At 34.3% G+C, this 12,500-nt stretch overlaps 1 protein-coding gene across 1 annotated transcript in view; it reads right to left on the bottom strand.

Annotated features, from left to right (window-relative positions):
• The window catches only part of WNT16 (Wnt family member 16), a 296,964-nt gene that overhangs the window by 284,001 nt on the left and 463 nt on the right, over nt 1-12,500 (bottom strand). Inside the window, exon 2 of the mRNA XM_044088742.1 lies at nt 12,166-12,392. Within this exon, the coding sequence (XP_043944677.1) occupies nt 12,166-12,392 (227 nt within the window). The remainder of the gene's footprint in view (nt 1-12,165; nt 12,393-12,500) is intronic.

Here is a 12,500-nt window from a genome sequence, read left to right as displayed (position 1 = left end):
AGGGCCGATAGCCTAGTACCAACCTATGAAACTATGAGGAGAACAAGTCTAAGATGACTTCTCTGCTTAGTGTAAAGCAGGAATGGAAATCAAACCTGAAGTAGATAAAAATCAGGCAGCAACTGAATGTGTCAAAAAACAAAAGAAAGAATATCTGGTCAAGGATCAGATAAGAAGGCAAGAAATGTGGAAAATGCATAAAAATAGTTGCAAGTACAGAAAACTCCTGGAACAACCTCATGTCGATCAGGATTTAGTGTAGGAATGGTTAAGGTGAGGTGAATTTAAACCAAAAGATGAAAGGTTAATATTGGCAGCGCAAGATAGTGGACTACTGTTGGTTTACAAAGTTCATTGAATATGTCAGAAAAACCAACAAATGCAGGTTTCATAAAACAGAATTGGAAACAATTGGACATCTTGTTGCTGGGTGTGATACACTAATGATTGAAGGTCTGTATACTAAAAGGCATAACAATGTGGCAACACTGTTGCAGTGGGGATTGTGCAAATGTTATAATACTGAAGAAGCTGAGAAGCATTGGAAACATGAGCCACAAAGCATTACAGAAAATGATAGTTTATATCACATGGGATCACCCATTGCCAAGAGTTCAAAAATAGATGCAAGAAAACCAGATATAGGAATTCTGGAAAAGAAGACAAAAGTAGCATTGGTCATTGAAATTGCTACACCCAGTGATTACAGTGTCTTATGTACAGAAAGACCCAAAGTCATAAAATGCCAGGATTTGCAGGCAGAAATGAGGGCAATGTGGAAGAAGGACACTCAAGACAGTTCCAATAGTATTAGTAGTAGCAATGGGTCTTATAAAAAAGAATTTACAGCTGTATTTACATATGTTAATGATAAGTGTTACTCCAAATGAATTGTAGAAGGAGTCATTATTGACACATTGCAGGTGCTGCGAAAGAGCACTTTTGACTAACATCAAAGTTTGAAATAATACTAATTTAATGAACTTTAATCATATTTTGACTTAGGAATGGGGTATCCTTGTCATGGTATTAGAAACCTAAAAGTCCTGGAGAAATTAGAAAGATAGATAAATATCTATAGAGTAAGAGAGAGAGAGATAAATAGATAGATAAAATAGATGTAGATACACACACACACACACACATATATATATATATATATATATATATATATATATATATATATATATATATATATGGGAAGTAACAGATATCAACATGGGATTACACCAATAGCATTTCTTGAGGCATACAAGAAGAAGCACCACCAGTTGAATTTATATACACAGAGAATTGATAAATGTCCACCTGGAGCACAGTGTGCAGCTCAGGAGATATTACAGCTATAAGGAAATAGACAAACTAGATACATTTCAGAGGAAGACAACATAATGGTATACAGCCTGCCCAAGAAATTATATAAAAGAGTAGAAGAGACCATGTGGTTACCACATTAAGAAAGCAGAGAGACATATGAGAACAGAGGATGGTTCGGGCGAGGCTAAAAATTATTATTCCAAAGAAAGGGTAGTGGAAGACCTGAACAACCTCACTACAAAATTAATAGAGTCAAAACGTTGAACAGAATTCATGTATAATTGAGACAGACATAAGGCTGTTCATGTAAGGAATATTACAAAATGATGGATGAGCAGCACCTACATCTTATCAGTTAACGAGATAAATATGTTGGGTCTATATTAAAAGACCGAAGAGGTGTATCAGCAAACACCTCTCGGTCGACACGTAATGAGCAAACGCTCTAAAGCACGAATGCTCAAAACAGATTTCTTTCCCTGGGAAAGAATTTGTTGGGCCATCCCTGTGTGTTTGCCCCTTTCCTCACTGTAGTGCGATCTCGGAGTTGGTATATTTAGTTAGGGGGTGTGGGGGGCACAGCTCCCCACATTGTTATGTTTTAAAGTGTGTGAGTGTGTGTCTGTGTGTGTGTGTGTGTGTGTGTGTGTGTGTGTGTGTGTGTGTGTGTGTTTGTGCTAGCAGTTTTTTTCCCAGGGAAAGAAACCACTGTTTTGAGCATTCACGCTTTAGTGCATTCGCTCATTACGTGTGAACCAAGAGGTGTTCACTGAAACACCTCTTCAGACTTTTAATATAGACCCAATATGTTATGTAGCTAAATGGTTTACTCACCAGTCAAATTCTAATTTTCATGTAACAATGTTCTTTTAGCAGACATCCTAACTTCAAATCACAAGAAGTCTGGATAAAGCTAAAAATAACTGGGGGATACAGACCCAAAATCAAGGACACATTTTAAATATTTCTTTTATAAACCTTATAAATACAAAGTTGCAATAATAACAATTTTTTGCATTAACATCCATTTTCTGAAGGCTATGGAGACTGAAACTCAAATGTATTTAATTATTTAGTGACTTCACTTCTCAAAGAATTACCATAAAATCATAAATTTTATGAGGAGCAGACCAAAATATGAGACAAAACTCTGGACATTCTCTGAAAATCTGGACAGTTGAGAGATATGAGAATATATCTTCTTCTTTGAACCAACTTTAACAGATTATATCCTCATCCACACAAAACCAAACTTGCTGTTGCCTTGTTTCAGGGCCGGCTTAACTTCTTGTTGGAGAATGCTTTCCTCCAAACAGGAGGAAGGTCAAAGGTAGTCAAAGGTAACTAAACAAAAGGAATTAAAAAGTCCTTCAGTGGTCTCCTGAGCTGTCATAGGGCCTGGAAGGTTAAAAGAGCATCAACTTTCCTTGACATAAGGTAACATTTCTGTTATGAAGAAATGAATGCAAAATAGTTTTCAGACTGAAAAGAGAATCCTATTTTTGTGCAGCAGCAGGCATGCATCATAAATAATTCTTATGGATTTTTGGAAAAAAGTCATACTATTTTCTTGTTTTGTTGCAATGAGTATTCAGTGTTGTGTGTTAAGAAATAACCTAAATGTTATCACAGCGATAACTCCTACACTAAAAAACAAACAAAAAATAAACAAAGCAAAAACAAAGCATGCAGTGTGAAACTTCACAGGGACAGTATACATTCTCTATAGAAGGAATGGCAAAAGATGACATTAGCTGTGTTCAAGAATCTTCTGTGCTATAAGAGTGTATTTGAAATTGCTTGTTCAAGCAACAGATGAGAGAGCATTTATGTATGTTTTAATCTATCTCTCTTTGTCCATATGTGTGGAGTCACATGTCACTGAATCAAAAATGGCTGAACAAATTTGACTAAAACACATTTGACTGAAAACTCATTTTATAGAACCACATTTGGCTGAAAAACTTTATTACACCAATCATAGCTTAAAATTTGTTTTTGTAGGGGGACAAGCCATCTCTGCACCTCCCACATCCCCTTAGTTTAATATAATAAGTACACAGTAGCATGACAGTGAAGAAAAGAGAAAAAAAAAACACTTGCAATGAATCACTGCTGATGCACAAACACATTTCACAGAAAACTTCATTAGAGGAAACATACATGGCTTTGCCACCCACATCCCCTTACTTAAATATACTAACTCCATGGTCACACAATAGTTAAAAAAAGGAAAACATACACACACACACACACACACACACACACACACACACACACACACACACACACACACACACACACAGACGCACACACACACACACACACACACACACACACACACACACACACACACACACACACACACACACACACACACACACACACACACACACACACACACAGTGAATCACTGCTTCTTTACTTTATAATTTTCAATCAGTCATGATTCAGTCAAATGAGTTTCTGTCACTTTTGTTCAGTCAATTATGTTTCAGTGAAATGTGATTCAGTCAAAACAACCACCATCATATATATATCTATATATCCACATATCTATATCTATATCTATCTATCTATCTATACAGAGGTAGAGAAAACTGGATATAGTGGTCCACGAAAAGAAGACAAAGCAGCATCGATCATTGAAATTGCCACACTCAGTGACTACAGTGTCTTGCATACAGAGATACACAAAGTCATAAAATATCAGGGTCTGTAGGCAGAAACAAGAGCAATGTGGAAGAAAGATACCCAGACAGTTCCAATAGTAGTAGAAGCGATGGGTCTTATAAAAAAGAATTTACAGTCGTATTTAGATATGTTACCAATGCATGTAACTCCATATGAACTGCAGAAGGAGTCATTACTAGGCACATTGCGGGTGCTGCGAAGAGCACTTCTGGCTGACATCAAAAGATTGAAACAATACTAATTTCATGAACTTTAATCATACTTTGACTTAGGAATGGGGTCCATTGCTGTTATGGTATTAGAAACCCAAAAGACTTGGAGAAATTAAAAAAAGAAAGAGAAAGCAAGCATTATGTGTATACTTGCATGTGTATATATATTTGCCTCTATTTATCTATTACTATATCTATATTTATATACGTGTGCATGTGTCTGTGTGTTTGTATATATATATATATATATATATATATATATATATATATATATATATATGATCTATCTCTTTGAGTGTGTGTGTGTGTGTGTGTGTGTGCACACACACACACACACACACACACACACACACACACACACACACACACACGCACACACACACACACACACACACACACACACGCACACACACACACACACACACACACACACACACACACACACACACACACACACACACATATATTTAAGTATAGATAGACACATACACACGTAAACATCTATATGCAATCATCTATCTGTCTAGATCTACATATAGATAGATAAACAGATAAATATCTACAGAGTGAAAGAGAGATGAATAGGTAGATATAGGTACACACACACACACACACACACACACACACACGCACACACACACACGCACACACACGCGCACACATATGGCCCTTCTGAATTGCTGAATTGCAGTGTCTTATAGCTGTATAGTTAACTTGCTTAGCATTTTGCTTGCCTTGCTGGCAGAAGCCATGATGCCATCAATCAGAGCATTAACTATCCGGCAATATTATATGATAGGAATCTATTTTAAAAGCAACCAAGTCAGCATGAAATGCTCCAGCTTTCTATCAGAAACTTGAAAAAACACAGTAGCAGACTGGTTTACTGTGTTATTTTATAGTTATATATAAGCAATTTAAAAATCACCAGTAATCTGCATTGTATCAGAGACTGAATTTTGGTGATTATTACAACACTAAAAATAAAAACAGATGAGCACAGCAACACCAGGATAGGAAGACCAGATTTATTACATTTATATATTTATATATTTATTACAACACTGTCATAGTTTATGTTATCAGAGCTCTGACTGTAATATTGGAAACATACTGAATTTTTTGGTTTGTTCTTGTTTAATTTTTTCTTGGTTGATCGGTAATATAATTTTTAAATGAGCTAAACTGCATATGAATATAAGATAACTATAATAAATATGGATCAGTTTTGCCAGATAGCTAAAAGAAAATTATGGATCTTATTACAATTAAAAAAAATTTAGTATCCAGGCTTGTATTAATACTCATATTTAACTCTTCTTTTCAGCAACACAGCCTTTATTTGAAAGTTACACCACATTGTTTCACAGTAATGACTCAAATGATTTCTGTTGGTATTCATATATAATATAACCAATCACTGCACCTGAAATATGCTTCATACTAGATGAAATTTTCTGGTCAAAACATTTGAAATGAAAGCAAATCACTTTAAGTGCATTATTAGTTTTTGTAATATTTTAAATATTACAATTAAAACAAACAGAAAGAAAAGAAAATCTATGAAACTATCTTCCACAAAACAAATCACATTCACAGCAACATATTTTAAGTACCTTTTGCCAAAACCTTACAGCGGGTAAATGAACTGCCACTGGAAATTACATTAGACTTGAAATTCCAAGGTCTGAATGGTATTTTCATTTCTGAAAATACAAATTCATCTTGACTTTATGGCAACAATTGCAAACAAACTTTCACGCATACCAGTTTAACATTTCAGACCCTCATTACTACTGGACAGAATAGAATTTGAGACTGGTACGTCCTGATCCCACATTGGGCCTGAAGTCAATATCATAGACACTCATATTTTAAAGATGTCTAGCTTATCATAGTTACTATGCTAGACCTGAAACTGTAACATCATCAGACTAAAAATGCTAAATTTGCATGACTAATGTCGCTGTGTGAAAGTTACATCAAGTCACAAGATACTGACTGCATGGCTGCCATCTTTTAACTAGTCTGTGTCAATTTTTTTGAAAAATATTAAATGCACCTGTACAAAAATAACTAGTAAGTACCTATAACCCAACCTGGAAATAAAACAACTCTTAAAAGCTGATTATCAGTGAAGTTTTATATTTCTAATACATAACTGTTTTGATTGGCTGTGACACTGCTAATAGCTAGGAAAAGATCATGTTGTCGATTGCAGGACAGCAATGGTACTTTTTATCAGTTAGCCAGAAGTGTCCGAATTGTTCAAGTGCTTCATTAACAAGCTGAGAGCAATATAGAAAATCTAAAATTTGGTATATGCAAAGTTAAACTGCAGTTCAAGTGTTACTTTGTGCCTAATATTAACATGCATTAAAACATCCAATGAGCAGAAGAAGAAAATACACTTTGAACTCTTAAAAGTAGTAAGATGTTTTACAAAAATCAAAGAATTTCTCCACCCATAAATATTAAGTATATTTGTTTTACATTTGATAACTTCATAAGTAAACTGGTCTGAAGACGGTTTGTTGGTTGTATTTACTTATTCGATATTTGATATCTGGGCAAGTGAGCTGGTCTGAGGAACATTTTTAACCGTGACTTGAGCCATCTGGCAAAGAAAGTATAAAGTCTGCAATGGCATATGACAGACAGTCGTATATATGCAACATACACACAGACACATGTGTGTGTGTGTGTGTGTGTGTGTATATGTATATATATATATATATATATATATATATATATATATATATATATATATATATATATGTATATACATTTGTAGTTTGAGACAACATAAGACAGGCAGTGTACATATTTATAAAGTAACAAAAATACATTGTCAAAGCATTCATACATATTTGGAAAAATAAATATTACAGGTCAAACTGCAAAAAGAACTGTCTGGAATGTGCAAGAATGGCCAAAAGGAAATGTCCTTCTACAACCAAATGTAATCAGTGATATTTCTACATTAAAATAAATGTCAGCAAAATTTCAAAATTTAAAAGTAAACTGATAGTATTAAAGCAGTTTAGTTCTCAGGAGTCAATTCCCTATTGAAACAATGTGATGTTAATTCAGTATATGGCCTGTGCAGGCATGTGTACACATTGTCTTATATATGATATGTACAATATATACAAGCTATGCAAAGTTGAAAGTCACCATTAAGTTGAAGAAAGTAATGTAGGATTTCTTGTTTAAACACACCATGGGATTCAATAACGCCTACACTAAGCGTACATTAAGTGTTCACCGTTCTGAGTGAATAGACAACACAGATGCAACTCACAACTTCTTCCTGCTAATTTTAGTTTTCCTACTGGTTTTCTTGCAGCTTTAAATATTGACAGGGATTCATAAAGGTTACCACAAAGTGTAGACTACATGTACACTTAGTGTAATCTTTCTGAGTGACTAGAAAGCACATAGAATGTGGTAGGGATGTTCTTGAATACATATCGTGTACAGTTATTGTACACTTAGTGCAGGTTTTATTGAATTGGGCCAACAGATTTTAAAAATGTATTTTTTGTAATTTTCATCTGTTGCCAGCTATGCTCTACAAGGTGATAAGGAACTTTAATTGTTAGAAGTAAGATATGGCAATTAGATTACATTAAATGCCTACATTTCCTAAACTTTTAGTGTACCCTGTAGTGTTTATTTTCATGCTGTGTGTAATAAATTGTGTATTAACAAATTGACATGTTTTAGAAAAGGCAGTGTTGACCGTATAACACCAGAATCCCAACTTTAGTATATCTAACTATAAGCTGGTACAGCATTTATTAAGCATGGTGTGTTGAAGTCAGTCTTACTAGTACCATGAGTATTCGACTGCTGTTGCAAGATTGTACATTTTCATATGGACTGGTGCAATATTTACTACTTTCTTTATGGAGTCTATGAGCATCACTTTAGCAAAACCAAACTAATAATGTAAATCAGCATTTCATTTTATTACTAGATCTGTCTTTAAGAAATAATGGGTTCCAGTATTAATGTTACCTTATTATGAGTGAAAAAAGACTTTAATTCAAACGATGAAAGAAGACTGAGAAAAGCAGATAAATATGCTTATTCGTTTCAAGCGCCTGTGATCATACTATAGTTTTCAGCAATTCAAAAAGCAGCCAGATTACTTAAACATGGAATAATTAACCACAGTCTGAAGTAAAACAAAACATTTTGTACAGAAGGTAAATCAGCATTAAAGCAGGCAAGCAACAATACCGATACATTTAATATGCCTATTGTTTCAAAAAGTAGCAGATTACGGGTCCAGACAAGAAACAAAAGAAATAAACACTGATATAAAACTTTCCTGGAATATTGGATTTAGCACCTGCTAGCAACTATCATTGTTGCATTAAGGTTGTTACACTGACCATGTTATGTAGCTGTTATTGACATTAGAACATAAACTAAAATTGTAGCCTGTAATTTTCTGTGGTAAAAAGAAGTTAGATAGACTCACCAGTTGTGTTATGTCAATATTTTTTAAAGGTGACCAAATAATAATTTTGTTTACAAATTTTTTTACAGTTTTCTTTATTCCAAAATATTCTAAACTGTTCATGATGCAAAATGCCTAACATATGCACTACTATTATTTATCAATGGTACTGTTTAACTCTTTTTGCATTGAAAAAAAAACAACTAATGTTATCAACATCATATTTGTGACTGCTTTAAAACAATGTTCCTATTTAATGCAGGTCAGTAGTTCCCAAACTACAACTTATTTGCAAAGTTTAATTTTCCCTGCTGTGTATCCATGTGTCTGCATTTCCTGAACAAGCAGGATAACCATTATTGTTTTGCTCCATAAAACACAGGTTTTTACAATGAATTCATGTTTTGAGCAGTCTAAAATGTGCTTTCTTTGTAGAATTAACTATGTGGCTATGGCCAACTGGTTTATTGAGACATATAAATAAAAGCAGATGTGGACATTCTCTTCAGGCTACATAATGGTTTCACAGCTGTTTTACAGTCCAGTTATCTCTAAAGCAATACAGTCTGGCAGCATCTATTATCACAAGGTAAGAATTATTAAATGTACGACAAATTTTTACATTTGTGTACAGATCCTAATGATTAGAAATGTAGACACTTTACAAAAAGTCATGTTATCATTTCCACAATGCCCTCCAGATTATTTTCACTGATAGTGAGTACTGACAATTCCTACTATGAGACTTAACTTCACTCAGATAATTATATATTAATGCAGTATCTTCCATTTTGTAGATTTTTTTTCTGATCCTGTAATGATCCATGAGCAAAAGATTATACAAAGGTGTACAAAAAGAATACAACAAGCAAAAATGCTGACTGCGAGTATTACAATCCAGAGGTTATTTTGTCTGCGATTCTATGCATCGTTCGACCGCATTCATCAAACAGGACAGTAATTTTAAGCAGTTTCAATATCATATGTATGTCATTTTGTCCCATTTTCTAGAATATTGTGCTATTATCTTTTTTAATAAATTCTTAGATATCCCAAGACCACTGAGTCACATGACCTTTCTCACCTTACCAGTAACCTCCCCTCAGGCTGCACCTCCTTTGTCAAGGATGGCCACACTGGTCAGTCCTGGACTAAATTTGTAGATACCCATCCTGCCATCCAGTTTATATGTTTAAAGGAAGATAGTAACTTACCATGAAGGGGAAGTTTAAGTTTAATTAAAAAATATTGGTGCATTTTTTGCTATTGGCATCTTAATAACACATTATACAAAGCCTGATAGCAATGTGGTAGCCATAAGAGATAAAAAGGTAAGATATCTTCAAGGAGAGATTATAGGAATTAGAAATGTCACCTTGGCATTCTATTCTCATTCATGATGTAGTACTCATGCCTTTAACTATACTGTTTACTGAGTATTCCCATGTTCAAAAATACAATTGGCGTTCATACTAGTGATACATGTGACAGTTTTCAGTAAAATATTAAACAGGAACAGCAAATAATTCTGCTCATCTTATCTTCCAGTATAGCAGGCAAGGCTGGTTTTCCAAATCAGATCACAGAAAATATAAGATGAAGCACTATTGCAGACTTCCAGAATGCCCCCCCCCCACACACACACAGTGGCATTCTTAATGTTAATGCCCATACATGAAATTACAAGCAAAACTCAAATCTACCAAATGTTGCCCAGAATTAGAAGTTTTCCTAAAAAATGAATATACAAGTAAGGATATTTACCTTCCCTAAAAAAAGTTAGCATTTTTATGTTATGGTAGTGCTCACAACATTTTTTTCCACTTGGTAATGGTTATCTGTATCTAGTTACTGGCACTAAATCTGAAGTAGAAACCAACATTTTCTGAGTAAAAATAATAAAAGTGCATAATATATAGTTAAAAGCTAAACAGAATACTTTCTTTAAGCAGTGTCTGTGCTGTGTGATTCATAGGTTGATTTAACTTGGGGAAATAACATGACCCAAACTATCTATTTAGTCATGAAGTAACTGACAGTTGTGGTTCAGAAATCTCATATTTCGCAGCATTCCTGAAACCACCAGTTAAATTAAATAACTACACAGTAACTGTTCTGTGAAGGACTAAAACAGATTAGAAATGAAAATAAGTGATCATACTATTTTTAATTAATTCCCTTAGGCTGTAAAACAGATTAAAAATGAAAATAAGTGATCATACTATTTTTAATTAATTCCCTTAGTCTGAACAAATGCCTATTGGAACCACAGCTACTGTTTGAACAGGACCTTACCACTTAAATATAGAAATCTGATCCACCCTTAAACCATAAGGCAGTAGAATTATTCACAGAAAAAGAAATTATACATCTGAAAAGTCAGACCTGTTGTGTAAGGTCAGTGGTGTCATTAGGTCAGTACCATAGGGCTAGAAAAAAAGTCTCAGTAGACTGATAAGGCTTGCAGTTATCTTCACCCTCTTGATGTTATAAGAATAGTTGCAGTTATTGTGGGTGTTAGAGCAGAAATCAAAAGTTATCTTAAATGCTACAACTAATGACATTTCCATGCAGTAGAGTTACCACCTGTCCCACTTTGCGAGGGACCCTCTTTGGGCAGTTGTGTCCTGCAAAAAAATTGTAAAAATGGCAAATGTCCTGAGATTTTAGGACAACATTTTTCCAATATTTTATGTAATAGTTGCACAAAACATTTATTCTGTATCTGAAACACCAAAATGCTATAAGAAACAGAATAAGCAACTAAAATGCTACAAGAATAAGCTTTTATTTAGGCAAAAAAAGTGAAGTTCTGTCCTTTGTACTCGCCGTGGGTATGTTTCGGCCTGCAAAGTCTAATGTTTCTACCAGAAATGTCCCACTTTGGACATTTGAAAAGGTGGCAACCCTAATGCCATGCAGTCATCAGTTTCTGTTTAAGTAGGATTCCTAAACATTTAAGAGATGTACAAGCAGCCATTTGCAAATGGCATCAGGTAAATGATAATATCATATTACGATCTGATACTTTTGCCATACTAAATGCTGAAAGCATGTCAATCCTCGAGTTTCATGTTTTTTTTTTTTTTTACCACAAGCGATCCTCCGTGCAGGAACATTTCCACTAATGATGTTACCAAGTGTAGTCTGTGTGGGTATTACATGCATGTTGCACAATGCTTAATTGTTTAGGATCTTTTAAACATAATTTCTCACATCCACACCCTGACGCCAATAAACTAAAAAATGCTACTTGGATCATTCTAATTATTTGTAATAATACACTTCAAATAAAATATTAATTCAAACTCATTTTAAATGTACATAGTCGAAACAGCAAAGCATTTTCTAGATTCAGCTAAAACTGCACGTCTGGCTGTATTTGTATATTAATCCAAAGCTACACAACATTAAATAAATAAACAGCAGCGTTAGTATTCTGAAAATGCTTGCAATGCTGAGCAGACTTACCGCTAGTGAGTTCGAATCCAAATACCGACGGATCTGACAAAGTTGAACAATTCCACCTCTCCTGTTTGAATTGATTTTTGCATTCCCGTATTCCCAGTCGAGCTCCCTCTTTGATGCTAGATAATAGATAAGGCTTCCGTTTGCAAATATCTTTTTGTTTGCTGGTTAGAGGCAAATTAGCACATCCCATCTTTTCAGGGACACCAAATGATGCAATGCCCAGCCACCTGTGCAATAATTTAGGAAATAGAATAGAAATCCTATGTTACGAACAATAACACAGAAACAAGAATGTTACAAGCTGCAGCTATAGAAATTATAAGAGGAAGAACACA

Source organism: Protopterus annectens, chromosome 11.part0 (assembly GCF_019279795.1).
Source record: "Protopterus annectens isolate FY-2018-M chromosome 11.part0, PAN1.0, whole genome shotgun sequence".
In the NCBI taxonomy this organism is placed as follows: Eukaryota; Metazoa; Chordata; order Ceratodontiformes; family Protopteridae; genus Protopterus; species Protopterus annectens.
Note: the sequence above shows the minus strand (reverse complement) of the source record. Positions and strands in the feature narration are given on the sequence as shown.